We start from the raw sequence: 15847 nt of genomic DNA on the forward strand, positions 1-15847 counted from the left end.
ACACTTAAAGTGACAGTCCAGGCTTTTTTTTTTAAGTGCGTTTATATGAGGGACTCATGCTGAGAGCGCCCCCTGCTGCTGGGAATCATTTCTGAATTCTGCATTTCAAATCGTTCGTTCAGATTGACCTCAGTGACACAATGTGACCACACGAGGCAGCAGTAGACCAGCAGTTTCTCTATGGACTTTGGTGTGGGAGAGTGAGTGGTTTACAAACTTCAGTTTGCTGTTGGAAAAGTCTGTCTGACAGTGAGATAAAGACATGAAAATGTGACGTAGATTCTTTTGTTTAGTGAGTAAAATCTGTTTATCGTCTCCATGTCTCAGACTGATTCTCAAACACATTCTAAAAACCCTGAACTATCTCTTTAAAGCAGCAGTGTACTTCAGCCACGCGTCACAGGTCAGAGGCCAAAGGTGAACTGAGGCAAACAGAGAAACAGACTCAGTCGTTGTGACAGTGATGGTTTAGCAGTCGTTAACTTCACTTACACCAGAAAAATCAAACTGAAGCTGAATGAGGGAAAATACTGAGGAGCTCAGGCTCTCTGACAAACAGCTGTACCACTCATGTCGTCCAGAGGGGGGCGCTGTGAGTGACGTTCACACTCACTGTAATTCACTGCATATTCAAACTATCAGTAAATGGTTTCATGTTAAATATACATCATCACATCAAACTGCCCCAGTATGTAAAATACATATATTTAAAATGATATTTTTATTTATTACAAATCAAAATGAACACCCGTCATGTTTTGTTTCCTCAGAATGAGCCCTTTATACGACACCATGTTTGTACAGAGGCCCAGAGTGGACATGTCTAACACAGGCTCTGGGAGGGCCGTTCATATTTGGACACTACCCACAGGCCACCGTACTTTCTCATGTACACTGTCAGTTCATTGCTATATGCAACTTGGCCACTAGATGCCACTAAATCCTACACACGGGTCCTTTAATATAACTGTTGTTTCAGTAAAAAATAAAAACTGCATCATGAGTCAGCACTTTTTTGGGGGATGTGTGTCGTTCTTTGCCGACTGATGCTCACGTCCTGACCAACACAACCATCCTTAAAGGGACAGTGTCTGTTTTTTTAAGTATGGTTGTATGATATTCTAACACAGTCAGAGCCGAGAGCGCCCCCTGCTGCTGTTAGACTTTTCCAACAGGAAAGTCAAGGTTTGTAAACCACTCACTCTCCCACACCAAAGTCCATAGAGAAAATCAGTGATTTAAGCTCACAGGGACACAGGAGCTGCTGGTCTACTGCTGCCTCGTGTGGTCACTATGTGTCACTGAAGTCAATCTGAACAAAACATTTTAAAAGCCGAATCGTCAAAATAAGACATTAGAACTTAGTGATGGAGGCAGCAGTGGATCAACAACTCCTGTGTGTGTAATGTTAAAATCACTGATTTTCTCTATGGACTTTGGTGTGGGAGAGTGAGTGGTTTACAAACTTCACTTTCCTGTTGGACAAGTCTGTCTAACAGTGATTTAAAGACGTGAACATGTTCATAAGATATCATTGAATTAAACTGACGTAGATTTTGTAGTGTCTAAAACCAGTGTCTTCACTAAGTGAAGAGCATTTATGAGCTCTACAGGTCAGCACCTCAGAAACCCTGCACTCTCCCTTTAAATCAACAGCGAATAATAAAAAGAACTGAACACAAAGGCAGTGTTCAGGACAGAGATGCTTGTGGTGAAATGATTGAACAGGTTTTTCCGGCGGTCGGTCAGAAAAGCTACGTTAAGGCCCAGAGGAAATGAGACAGTTTTTGTTGTTTTTATCAAGAGTAAATTCAAACGAACACGAGAACCAACATGTTTTAAATGAGTGTAAGATAATGTTGGACGACTGCAGAGAGCACCTAAGTATTTCAGCACACACACACACAGAGTCTGTCCCACAGACCTGCAGTCAGCGGTGTGACGCCGTGTCTGCTGCACAGTCAACACCGTAGTGGGCATGTCCACGAGGAACCGCCGCCCCCCCCAGAAGCTCTCACTCTTCTTTACAGTTTACGTCGTGGCGAGTGGTCGTTGCCGTCGTCATCTCAGTTGTTTTTTTTACGAGCTCTCCAGAGCGTCGAGGACTTTCATGATCTGCTGCTTGATGACTTTGGTGGCGTCGCCTGCATTTGGTATCAAATATCTGAGAGGAGGAAGTAGACGAGGAAGTGGTTAGAGGAAATGATAACGTTTGTGTTCCATGCTACAAAATAAAATAATACTATTAGTGATAAAATGTTTAATGTGAACAGCATTCACAAAACAAATAATTCATGTCGTATGGTAAAGTAGGCGTAGCTCATCGTGGCTGTTTTCCCATTTAACCAGCAGGTGGCAGTATGTTTCTTTGGACAATAGAACATGTGAATCTTTGAGATTAAGCTGTGGTGTTCCTCAGGGTTCTATTGTGGGTCCAAAATTGTTTATATTTACATGACCTTTGTAAAGTGTCGAAATGCTTCAAAAGTACAATACAAACATTTTTGTTGTAGAAAGAATTTCATTTAATTTTAAAATGGTTTGCTTTTGAAAATAGCAATTTTATAAATGTCTTGGTGTTGTTATTTGATCACATATTTTGCTGGAAACTGCACGTAAATGATGGAAAATCAAAGACAATACATACAAGACTAAAGATCTGTTAAGCAAATGTGCATTTATATTTTATATTTTCCATTATTGCTCGATAAATCACCTTCTGCCTGGAAATATGGGCAAACATAGTGCTAAAAATGGGCCAAATAATGAATTTCACACATAAAATATTTTGAACATATTATATTGATAGATTTGATATGTAAATCTAGAATTATTTTTTTTATTTATGCCCTAAGGGAAATTCCTTCTGTGCATTTAACTCATCCTCTACTAGAAACCTTCCTCGTAGTAGGATCAGGGGGCAGTCACTGAGCAGCGCCCGGGGAGCAAATGGGGGTTTTGGGTACCCTGCTCAGGTGTACCCCAGCCTTTTTGACCTGGTGGGGACTCGAATCAGGAACCCTCCGGTTAAAAGCCAAGGCATGGCCCATGGCCAAAAATAAAGCCTTCATTCCTTCAGAATTTGTCTTTATTGTACATTCACAGACGTCCACTACTCTCGTGTAAACACTGACCTCTCCACAGCTGATATCTCCACTCCGGCCGAGTTGTTGGTGCCAAACTTGAAGGTGATGAGTTCTGGATGTTTCTTCTTGGACGTGATCTTCACCACAGAGTTCAGAGCTTGTCTGGACTGGATGTAAGCAAAGCCTTTTCTGGAGGCAATTTCCCTCAGACAGTACATGTGAGTCGCTGTGATCAACAAGTGGCTGCAAAACAACAGAAAAATCCCTCATTATTGCTTTAATTATGTGGAGCAAACAAAGCAGAACATATCCACATCAGTTGATGTGTGTGCCTGTGTGTGTGTGGGTATTACTAATGTTGGGACCTAAAACTGTTTACACAGTCACAGTATGGGGACTTGTCTTGGGGACACAAATCAAGTCCCTACAACGTAAATGACTACATTTTAAGGTGAAGATATGTTTTAAGCTTAGGTTGAGGTTCGGGTTAGGTTAAGGTTAGGGTCAGGGTTAGGATTAGGCCAGTAGTAATTGTGGTTAAGGTTAGAGTAAGTCTCCAGGAAATTAATGTAAGTCAATGCAATGTCCCTTCAAGTCATGAATGTCAAACGTGTGTGTGTGTGTGAGAGACAGTGTTGAACTCACCTGGGGAACATGTGACCCGTCTCTTTGACCTCATTACACGGAATGTGATGTTTTACATCAGGTTTGTTTATCCACGTCTGAATGTTTACGATTTCCTTCCTGTCGTCGTCCGACATGGACGAGCTGTCGATCTCGTCTATGGAGACAAGAGACTCATCATTTTTAAATTAACATGACAGCAAGAAGAGACTTTTCAAAATAAAAGCTCAAATTAAAGGCTTGAGTTTATGGGTAGATTTTATAAAAGCCACAAAATACAAAAGGATCCGATATGTGTGCGAGACCGTTAATTTGAATCAAATAAAACAGACAATATATGATATGTGTACGGACATCAGCTTGTTTAAAAACACATTTACAAAATAATTAATTCAATCATTAGCTGCTAGACATAGACATAATCTGACACAAGCAGCTTCATTCTAAAAACGTTCAAATGAAGATTGGAGTTGTCATTGTATTTGCTGAGACTTTGCTGCAGATGTGGCGCCCACTAATGCCTACACTGTGTAACGATAAGTCAAGCTTTTAATAACTTTTAATTCTTATTTTGTAGAGATCAGGGTTGGGTTTGGTTGGTTTTGGTTGAGCTGACCTGACACACGTGTGAAACCTGTCACTGTCACTTTCATCTGCACATTTTCACCAGAGTATTCCTGAAAATTTAGGTCCTTACATTTGTGACAGTGTTTGTGCTCAGACCACAATAAGTTGGTGTTTTACTTATCTTTTAATTTATCTGTATCTGCTGATATGTAAAGTTCAGGTATCGTAAAGAGGATGAAAATGTGATGTTTACCCGTGTCGTACTCCTCTTCATCACCAATACTGAAGACAGGTTTGACTCCTCGATAAGGTTTACCCACACGGTCGCTGCTGCTCACGTGTCTGCATGTTCAGAAAAATAATCAGGACTGAGAACCAAACAAACATCAGCACCTGTGATCAAGTAAATACATGTGAGAGTAGCAGAGGTGAAGACAGACAGCAATGACATGAAGATCTCCAGGTTTTCCCCACATGTATGTGATGCTGTTAAAGAGAAGAGAAAAGGTAAAGAGTTGAGGGTTAGTTAGTGAATGATATTCAGGGCTATCGGCACTAATTCACGTCGATGAATGACTAGTTTTATTAGAATTTTTCCCCACATAGCCCCGTCTATCATCTGATGTGATGGAGAGACAGACTGTTAGTGAAGCTGAGGTTCTCAGTGAAGCTCCTCAGTAACTGGAGGTGGACGTGAAGATGAGTCGATGTTTCCTGAAACTGAGGTCACGGCAGCTGAGCAGCAGCTACGTTACAGCAGAGCTGAGTGTTAGTGGAAGCATGAAGAAACTTCTGGGGCACGTTCTGCCCACGCTGTATGAAGAATGGCAGAGTTAGCATGCGTTAGCGACCAAGTTCAGACCTGGTGCTGACATCCGTCATGACTCTGCGGCTGCGTCCACACAGTCACATCTCAGTATCAGCCGTCATCTCTGTCCACACGACAGCATGGACATCTGACCTGGTTCGGGCTGGCTTCATTTAACGTTCATGTAATGTTCAAATTTATTTTAAACGAACTATGGTTCATTATCAAGTTGTTCAAACTTAATTTTTGGAAAAAAAATGACAGCCCAACAACACATATTTTCAAAGGTCAGCAGCTTAATTTAAGCCCTGATCTCTCTTTCTTTTCCTGACCTCATTCACGAGCAACTGAGGAGAACGATGTTGGTGAGATTTTCACTATTTGTCTTGTAGTGTGAAAAATGTAACTTTTTTAACTCTTTTAACTGATCGTGCTCAATCAACTGAACGTTGCGTTACTACGTTCAATACACCGTTACCAATAATATGGTTAAACAAAGTGAACAATCCCAGCAGTGTAAAGCTGCATCTTCTATGAACTATGAGGAAAAAATCACAAAATATGTAACCTGTGTGAAAACTAACTGATATACTGCAGCAGCAACATGTCATGTTAGCACCCCCGGAGGTGGAGGATAAACAAACAAACAGAGGAAAAAAACTCACAAACTCAAAAAAAGGATTTAGAATTTTTTTCTAAATACTTATTACTTATTACTACTATTACTTACTCATTAAGATTATATAACAGATTATATCCAGCTTATACACACACGTGGACAAAATTGTTGGTACCCTTCAGTTAATGAAAGAAAAACTCACAATGGTCACAGAAATAACTTGAATCTGAAAAAAGTAATAATAAATAAAAATGGTTGGCTACAGTCCCATGGATCTTAAATTTCTGAATAATATGTGCAACTGTAGTCACAGGAACATCAAGCTGCTTGGAGATGGTCTTATAGCCTTTACCTTTAACATGCTCGTCTATAATTTTCTTTCTAATCTCCTGAGCCAACTCTTTCCTTCACTTCCTCTGGTCCATGTTGAGTGTGGTACACACCATGACACCAAACAGCCCTATATATAAGCCCACTGACTGATTACAAGATTATAGACACCTGTGATGATAACTAGTGGACACACCTTGAATTAACATGTTCCTTTGGTTACATTATTTTCAGTCTTTTGTAGGGGTACCATCATTTTTGTCCAGGCCTGTTTCTTGAGTTTATTTTTTAAAATAATTCTGTTGAAGCATGGTTGAAAAGCAATGTCTGACTTTCATTGGTTAAATTTCATAGAATTTTTATTTATTATTACTTTTATTATTAGTTTTGTCAGATTCAAGTTATTTCTGTGACAATTGTGAGTTTTTCTTTCATTAACCGAAGGGTACCAACAATTTTGTCCACATGTGTATAATGGCAGAGAACGGCTAAGAATAATTGAATGGCTGCCACCAGAGTCGTAATGTGTGACGTTAACAGCAGGTCTGAAGCTGGTCAGTGAGCTACATGTCCTACAGGCCTACAGGGGGAAGTGCAGGTCTACAGCCACTGTTCATGCTGGTGACAAACAGCTGGACGTCAGGAAGCTCTTACCGATCTGGAATCACCTTCTCTGGCCAAGGCAGATTGAAAGATATTCTAGTGTGGAATAAGGCACAAGGTTCGATGAAGTGGAGTTAAAATACATCAGTCACAGGTCAGAGGTCACAACTCAGGTACATTCATCAGTGTGAGCTCACTCACAGCTGACCACGACATGAGTGTGTTTCAGAAAAGAAAAAGTTTCTGAAACCTATTTCTTTGTTGTCTCGCCACTGACCCGTGTTTGTTCATTGTGTGAACTGCTGGGTTTCTCTTCTTTTCTCTGGGAGAATATATGTTGTGATTTGGTACTATACAAATAAAGTTGAACTGAATTTGGATTCGCAGGAGATGCAGTATTTGTTCAGGCCAAACTGTGTGTCAAAATATCATTTTAGATTAATTATTATTATGACACATCTTATTCTACAGACTGAAGAGAACATCTTTGTTTCTCACAGAGCTACACAAATATCCCACATTAATCCTTTTAAATATGTTTTTTTAAATGAAAATGAGAATAATGATGTAAAAATTACCATTCCCTCAGATATCGCAAATAATATCGCATTCGCATTTCCTGTCAAAATAATCGCAATTGGATTTAAATTATACACATTGTACCTTTAAAAACTGTTGCTGTCCTGTTTTCTTCTCAACTTATTGATCAAATGAATCAACTAATATTGAGAGGGATAGAATCACATGGTGGATTATGGCCGAGCTCAATGTTTTACTGGTTTATGACGGAGGGAGACTGGATGCTCACCTGTCTACAGGTGTGGATGTGTTCTCAATGAAGCTGATCATCTTCTCCTTCACATTCACTGACTTGGACTTAAGCGCAAAAGTCATTTTGTTGACCAGCGACTTGACACCTTTGCCGTCTCCTGGGCTGCTCAGAGACTCTCCCTGTCAAACAACAACAAGCAAATTAAAAAAAAGGTAAACATGAGCAACATGGAGAAAACTGCAGCAGTGTTTTTTTGGCCACTTACATCAGCAGAGCTGAGGCTGCTGTGAGACCCTGACGTGCTGACGATCCAGTGGATGTACGAAGAGTCAAGGCCTTCGATGTTTATGTCCACCAGGTGCTGCTGCAGAGCTGAAACCACACCAGTCTCTTGAGTGAGTGTTCACTTCAGACACTTTCAAAATGTAACATATTATTCACCTACATGTCCTTACCCATGAAACCTCCTTTCGTGATGCTCACGTATTCTTTGTTTTTCTGAGGGAAGGCAAAGATGTCATTTTATAGATTCCTTATTGATATCAAATATCATAATTCCAAGTGTTTGTCGTTGATTTTCTTCCAGTCAAAAAGGTACAGACACAGAGCCGACTGTGCTGTGAGCACCCCCTTAAAAACAAGACTCCTCTAATAAAACCTACGTTAGATTAAGTTTACAATATCTACGTTACATGTTCACATCTTTATGATTTTAACATCACTCACACACACACACACACACACACACACACACACACACACACACAGGAGTTGTTGATCCACTGCTGCCTCACTAAGTTCAAATGTCTTAATTTTAAATGTCTCCTTTGTTCAGATTGACCTCAGTGACACAAAGTGGCCACACGAGGCAGCAGAGGACCAGCAGCTCCTGTGTCCCTGTGAGCTAAAATCACTGATTTTATATACAGACTTTGGTTTGAGTTCTTTTGGGTAAAGAAAAACAGATTTTAGCCATTTAACAAAAGGCTCATCTAATAAAATCTATGTCATCTTAAGTCAACGATATCTTAAGTATATTTTCACGTCTTTATCTCATTGTTAGAAGTGGATTTAATTTGGGTTCTTACCAAGAAATTCCATCCCATATTTTACTGCTTCTCAGTGACAGGGGGCGCTCAAAACATACAACTTTAACGTTTCATTCTTGTCTTTCTGTCATCATCCCTCACCTGCAGGAAATGGGCCAGCACCATGTTCATGTACATGTCCTCCTCCTCCCTCCCACTGCCCATGAAGCACAGGTGCTCTCCACTGGCGATGGAGCCGGACTCCAGAGACTGTTTCTGTGTCTCCAACAGGGATTTTACAGAGAGAGCAAACTCAGATGGATTCTGGAGCATCTGTGGGAGGAAAGGGAACAAATGTGTGACTTTATTTACATCTAAATTTAGTGTAGATACAGGTCCTAATACATTATGGCTGTCTCACCAGGTCAGAGTCCAGGTGGAAGGCTGTGGACAGGTGTCCAGCGTTGTACTGCTCTGCAGGTCGACAGTCCACCACAAAGAAACGAACCCCATCCTGGACGTAAAGACATTTCTTTAAACACATCACACATGATCTGCTCTGTCCTGTGCCACAAACTGCCGACATGGAGATTAAAGATTAAAAAGGACAAACTGGGATTTTTCAAGTGTGGCAGAGAAGGTTAGTTACATATGCAGCGTTCCATGAACGTCACACAAACGTGATGGTGGTCTAATATGTCCTGAACATGTGACTGACCTGCTGCAGCTGGTTCGCCTGCAAGATTTCAGGGACAGACACAGGGAGACACAGAGCCTGACTCAGGTCAGTGTCTTCCTCTTTCAGAGCTACCAGACTGCTGCCAAACAGATTCTGATTCATCTACAAACACAGAGAAACACAAACCTCACTTTCAAACAATGACTTCTTTTGTACAGTTTCCTTCTCCTGTTTGTCAGGGAAGGATTAGAACCACTGCTGAGTTTCTACCATTTCTAATCGGTCTTTTTTTACCCTTTTTAAACAAATCAGCTGATAATAAGACATCTGTGCTGATTAGAGATGCAACTAACGATTCTTGATTTGTTTTTGGTCCATAAACCAAAGTTATTTAGTTTTAATGATTTCTTTGTTATATGGAGCAAAGAAACCAGAACATATTCACATATAATAAGCTGAAAAATCATTTAATTAAAAGTTCTTCTTCTGTATTTAGTGAAGCATTTACGTGATAGTTAAAACAACAACAGTCACATTAGTTAACAATGAAAACTACAGCTACAAAGTTAAATAGTGCAGTGTTGTTTTTGGCAGCTATTATAGATTTAGTCTTCGTTTTGGTCTTTTGGACTAAAACTAACTTATTCATTTTAGTCACATTTCAGTCATTTATATATGATAGTTTTAGTCCAGTTTTAGTAGACGAAAAAGATTTTAGTCCAGTTTTAGTGGACGAAAAAGATTTTAGTCCAGTTTAAGTTAAAAAAAAAAAAGTGCGTCCCAACACCTGACCCGTCTTGAAACACGGACCATGGAATTTTTAGATTTTAATTGACAGATTACGCGCACAATAAGCAGAAATGTCATGCACTTTGAACATCTGAAAAATCATGTTTTCGTCATCAAAGATCCATATTCATTCCGCCACCATGTCTCGTTATCGTCGAAATAATTGAATAATAATTTCATCACACTGAAACAGTGACATCAGACGAGCACTAATAAAAGAACACAGCAAAAACAAAGACGTCTCAAACGTGCTTGTTGATCAGAGACGTCCTCAATGCTCACTATTACAATCACTGCTTTAGTGAACAACAATGTGTTTATCAAAACCAACTTCATTTCTCTGCGACACCTCACCTTTCTGAGCGACAAAGGCGTCTTGCTCTGGTAATACTGGGCTAGAGAAAACAGATCCTCCACGTCTTCAGCCTCCAGGAGAGAAGGAAAAGCCTCCAGCATTTCTACAAAAAAACACCATCGTTCATTTCCACAGTTTGAAGCCGACACAGAGATGAAGACAGGAAGCAGCACTCACTGATGATGTCATCTTTGTCTCCGCCCTGAGAGAGGATGGACTCTCTGAAGGTGCATCAAACAACAACACGTTAGAATTAAACTAAGGGGGATCACATTTTCATACATGTTCTAAAAAGCAGCAGCTTACTTGGCGTTGACGAGCATGACGAGCATGAGGAAGAAGACGAGGAAGGCGTCTCCCTGCTGCAGGTACGAGTCCCACAGGGCCTGGGTGACGTCGGGAAGGCAGTGACTGGAGAATAAGCTGCCCAGCTGCACAGAAGAAAAACACAAAGTTCACACATGCAACTAAACGTATATTATTACGACCATTATTATTGTGCTATAATTAAAAGTCGATATCATTGACTGTATAAACTTGTAACTTGATACAGTTGTTGTGTATCTGCTCCTGGTCTCTCTCTCTCTTCTGTCTGTACCTCATCGCCCTCTTGTCCTTTCTCTCCCCCCTTTCTGTCCCCCATTTTCCTTTCACCCCAACCGCTCAAGGCAGATGACTGACTGCATCTCTGAGCCTGGTTCTGTCAGAGTTTTCTTCCTGTTAAGAGGGAGTTTTTTCTCTCCACTGATGCCTAGTGCTTGCTCATTGTGTGAACTGTTGGGGTTCTCTGCTCTCCTTGATGTTGTCTGTGTACAATGCCTTGAGATAATGTATGTTATGATTTGGCACTATACAAATAAAATTTAATTTAATTAAATATTCTTAATCTATTCATCTCTGAGAGTGAGTGGTTTACAAACTTCAGTTTCCTGTTGGAAAAGTCTGACAAACAGTGAGATAAAGATGTGAACATGTGACGTAGATATCATAGAGTTAATATACCATAGATTTTCCTCATACAAAGTCTTTGTTTAGTGGCTCAAATGAGTTTTTGCATCTTCACTGATAGCCAGGTTTTCAGGACAACGTTTAAAAACCTCAACTATTCCTTTAACTTTGTAACGTACAGTATGATATGAATGGTAAGGGGGGAAAAACAAACCCAATTGATGGCGTAGGAGTCGGGTGTGATCTTTTTGGTGTCCAGGAAGGAGCAGAGCTCGGGTTCGTGATACTGCAGCAGCAGTCTGAAGAGGTGGAACGGTCGGCCGTTCGGCACACATTCTCTGAAACACACACGTTTGATATTAGTCTGTCGCTATGTGAGCAGCAGGAAATACTTCATCGTCATCATCATCATCATCATCATCCATGACGGTTCACCTGGGGATGTATTTGTTCATGATAGCGTAGAAGCAGTTGTAGAGGTCGCTGCGGGGAAGCAGGAGCCCCAACAGAGGTTTGAGCAGGTGTGGCCAGCTCAGCTCTGGACTGAAGGTAATGTTGCGAGACTTACAGTAGAAAGTGATGACAGACTCGACGTCAGACACTATGCTGCTGCTCTCTTCCTCAGATAAACCCAGCTGATCTGAACACAAGGACAAAAACAGGAGTTACATCCGACTCAGTTCCAAAAATCACCATTGTTTACAGGAATAAGAGACACACGCATCCACTCACCAATCAGCTGTTGACAGCGGTTATGAATGAGTGTCTGTTCGGGCAAATCAAAGACACCGTCCCAAGAAGCCAGAGTGTCTCCTTTTCCAGAGACATTTAGAGCAATCTGTCCACAAAAGACAAGAGACAACACAAGAGCGACACTTCATAAAGACACATAAAAACATGATAGGGATCTTGACTACAGTGATGTGGGTGTAGGACACGTTTTCTGAAGAGTGGTTGTAGGAGGTACAGTCATATCGTGTCTGCACTGACTGTGCTCTGCATGAGGAGCAGCACAAGAGAGAAAGGAACGCTCAGTTTAAAATGGCTGCCAGTGGAGAAACGACTCTAGCCACTTGATAAAAAACTCATCTAACAAAGTCCACAACAGCTGAAGGACATGTTCACGTCTCTATCTCACTGTCAGACAGACTTTTCACACAGGAAACTGAAGTTTGTAAACCATTCTCTCTCTCACACCAAACCTCATAGAGAAAATCAGTGATTTTAACATCACAGCACACAGGAGTTGTTGATCCACTGCTGCCTCCATCGCTAACTTCAAATACCTTATTTTGTCAATTCGGTGTCTGAAAAGTAATATTTGGCTTTTTCTGTAACCACACGAGGTAGCAGTAGACCAGCAGGTCCTGTGTGTCCATGAGCAAATATCACAGATTTTCTCTATGGACTTTGGTGTGGGAGAGTGGGTGGTTTGCAAACTTCAGTATCCTGTGGGAAAAGTCTGTCTAACAGTGAGATAGAGACGTGGACATCTGACATAGATATTGTAGACTTAAACTGACAGACTTTATGAAGCTCACAGCACATCTCTGTCCATGTGTCAGTAACAAACACATTTAAAAAAAATACATGGCTACAAAGCCTACAAACTACTGAATAGCAAATATATTTTGTTTATGAATAAACTGTTTCTATTATTAGAGTCGACATGTGATCACTCATGAGCAGCAGATGTCAACAGACTGGAAAGACCTGCATCTGTTCCTCAAATACTAAAAAGCCATAGCATGACACACCCACATACTGTTCTGTCTGAAACACTATACCTACGACTATTATCTATATTATATTATCTACATGACACGTGTACAGACACTGAACAGCTCTGTGTGGAGCAGTTAACACCTTTTCAACTACAGCTCTGTCTTGGGTTTATAGACATCAGATAAATATTAGATTTGTGTGGAGACCACACACAGATCAGCTGTGGAGCAGCTCCACCCGCTTAGACTTTGTAACCAGCATTTATGGAGTCTGCAATCCAGCATTGAACCTAATGTGAGTGTAGACTGTCACGTTCTTCACCTTCCACGTCTTGGCTCTGTGTTGAGCTGAATCTTCCTTGACCTGGGTGAAGCCTCGCTCCTCCACGTTCTCCATGTCAGAACCACCAGAGTCCAGAGCCTCGACCAGATCCTGGTCCCTGAGGCAGCACCGACAGAGCACAGTGGTTCAACATTTTCCACTAAATCCACTAGATGTACATGAAAATGTTGACATTTATAATAAAGAAAAAAGAGGATTAATATCTAATTTCATGGCATCACATCATCAGCAAAATTTGAATCTTAATCCTTTCACAGCTTTAATGAAAATAAAGTTTTTGCATGAATCTATGTGGAATTTTACTGTTCAGTAATTGTGATGTCAATATGGTCTTTGATTCATCGCTGTAATCTGTACTCGTAACAATGTTGCACATTTGAAGTAAAGCTGTAAAATTAATCAATTATTAATTGAGGTTTATTGGATTTTGTTAATGATTCTTTAGTTTTAGTGTTTTTATTTGTTGATAGAAGATAGTAGTATTTTTTTAATTCTGCTTTAATATGTTCTTGTTTTCTTTCCTATAAGACAGTTAATTAAATATATTTGGTAATTTCAGGCCATTATTGAAGTAAAACACTTTACTGACATTTTATGAACAAAACAAGTAATCAAGAGAATGATTGACACATTTTTAACAGTTATTTTAAGGTTTGACAACGTAATAAACTTGTTTATCATCAGTCAATTACATTACTTATGTGACTATGTACGTAAAACCTCCAGGAGGGTCTACAATTATTGATAGTTAGTTAAATATAATAAAATGAAACAACTAAAGGATCTAAAAATAAAATGTCCATCATTACTTCTTAAAAATCAAAAGAAAGAAATTCAATTTTGTGTCATTGTGAAATATTCACATTTAAGGAGATAAAAAGACAGAAGCAGATTTATCTAGGGCTGCAGCTAATGATTATTTTCATGTTAACTATATTCTCGATCACTTGACTCAACTGCAACATGTCAGAGACAATGAAAAATTGAAAAGATGATGTTCTAATATGTGTTTGTTTTTGTCCACAAACAGAAAATGACTCAGTTTGAGTTATTTATTTGTTACATTGAGCAAAGAACCCAAACAATATTCACATTTAAGAAGCTGAAAATTCACAGAAACATGGTTAATTTATTTGTTGTTGCAGCCCCAGATTTACCAATGCTGTTACTGACTTAATAATCGATTAATTACTGGAACCCTTAAATATCTCAAACTGAGATTAATAACAGCATCATATCAGAATAAAAGTCACAGCAATGTGTTGAACATCGTCAGGAAACTGGTAACAAGTTAAAAAGACGATTTAACTTTTAAAGTTTAACTACAAACTGTAATCCGGAACACCACATTTATCATATTATATATCTTTATATATATATATGACTAATTTTAGATAAAAGTATGTGGGGCTGAGGTTTCAGTTCCGGTTATTGTGGCTGCTTCTCGTTAGCTTCCCGGCTAAAACCTTCTGTGTACAAACGTTTTAAAAAGAGAAATAAACGAATTAACAAATAACGAGTCATTAAGAAGCTGGTTGTTAAAAGTCGTTCACTTATTCGGCTGTTACAAGAGAAACAATCCAGCTAACCATCGTTAGTTGGTTAGCCGCTAGTTAGCCGGTTAGCTGTTAGCTGCTAACAGAGAAACAGAGACGTGAGCGGAGAAGAGGAACAAAACACAGCCGTGTTCGGCGACTTTACACCGGCCACTCCTGCACGGAGACACCGCTGCTGTTTGACGGGGAGAATAACGACTGTTTCACAGTGAGAGTTTGAGAACAAATCCGCTCACCAGCTGCCCTGAAGAGCTTCCTCAGCGGCGTCCGCCATTGTTGTGTTTACGGAGACACGTCACGTCAGGTGCCGTCAACATGCACCGTCTGTCGCGACGACAGGCTGTCATTTCATTCACGAGGGGTTGTGCTTGTTGTTTGACAGTAGGGGCGTTTCCAGGGAATGTGGGGGCCACAGAGAAAAAACTATGTAGAGCTGACCCTGTTCTTGTAATCGTGTTAAAATTGTTTTGTCTTTCATTTCTGCCAAATGACCTAGGGCCAGAGTCTAACATTCAAATTAGTTTATTTGGCAGAAATGTAATATATACTGTATAATACTCATAATTATGTAATTTTGGTTGGCTGTCATATGTTAGAATGAAAACTCAAAACAAAGTCACAATTTACTTTAAATGTGTTAAATAGCACAAATGACTACAGGATAAAAGTAATTCATTTTCAGTAGAAACATGCAACTAAATACAGACTCAGACAAAAGGAGCTCAAGGTTCTCTCTTTTCTTATTTTACACTCCTTAATTTCATTAATTTTTATCTTTGTTTTTATCCCTCCTATTGTACCTGTATAGCAGAGGTTTCAAACTGGCAGCCTGTGGGCCCCCAGTTGATTTACTGCGGCCTGCCATTTATGAGTCATTTGTGTGTGTTTTTAATTTACAGATTGTATCATAAATGCTTTTATACTGAATTATACATCATTACCCATCAAAACACACATATTTTGAAATTCTGTTAAATATCACAATTATCGCTGCAGCAATATCATGATGGAAAATG

At 39.8% G+C, this 15847-nt stretch overlaps 1 protein-coding gene across 2 annotated transcripts; it reads right to left on the reverse strand.

The window, feature by feature from the left end:
* Window positions 1-1781: 1781 nt before the first annotated feature.
* tbc1d23 (TBC1 domain family, member 23) lies at window positions 1782-15141 on the reverse strand. 2 transcript variants are annotated; one of them, XM_044014923.1, is made up of 19 exons: window positions 15068-15141; window positions 13255-13372; window positions 11941-12046; window positions 11644-11848; window positions 11423-11546; window positions 10567-10691; window positions 10438-10481; window positions 10260-10363; window positions 9156-9278; window positions 8859-8951; window positions 8600-8770; window positions 7865-7907; window positions 7675-7781; window positions 7446-7588; window positions 6689-6733; window positions 4531-4619; window positions 3732-3867; window positions 3135-3329; window positions 1782-2164 (listed from the first exon to the last, which is right to left on the reverse strand). In XM_044014923.1, exons 1-19 carry the CDS (start codon window positions 15103-15105, stop codon window positions 2080-2082), a joined length of 2094 nt encoding a protein of 697 aa, XP_043870858.1. In that variant the 5' UTR covers window positions 15106-15141; the 3' UTR covers window positions 1782-2079. The 2 variants fall into 2 exon arrangements, with proteins under 2 accessions (XP_043870858.1, XP_043870861.1); XM_044014926.1 differs by lacking the exon at window positions 6689-6733.
* Between the last annotated feature and the right edge of the window lie 706 nt (window positions 15142-15847).

Source organism: Solea senegalensis, unplaced genomic scaffold (assembly GCF_019176455.1).
Source record: "Solea senegalensis isolate Sse05_10M unplaced genomic scaffold, IFAPA_SoseM_1 scf7180000012646, whole genome shotgun sequence".
NCBI lineage: Eukaryota > Metazoa > Chordata > Actinopteri > Pleuronectiformes > Soleidae > Solea > Solea senegalensis.

What these genes read in the sequence shown, in the direction of transcription:
- tbc1d23 (XM_044014923.1), bottom strand. Translation starts at nt 15,105, where the DNA reads ATGGCGGACGCCGCTGAGGAAGCTCTTCAGGGCAGCTG. An exon ending in GAAGCTCTTCAGGGCAGCTG is followed by an intron (nt 13,373 to 15,067) that starts GTGAGCGGATTT and finishes GTGCTGCCTCAG; the next exon opens with GGACCAGGATCTGGTCGAGG. An exon ending in CCGCTGTCAACAGCTGATTG is followed by an intron (nt 11,849 to 11,940) that starts GTGAGTGGATGC and finishes CCTTGTGTTCAG; the next exon opens with ATCAGCTGGGTTTATCTGAG.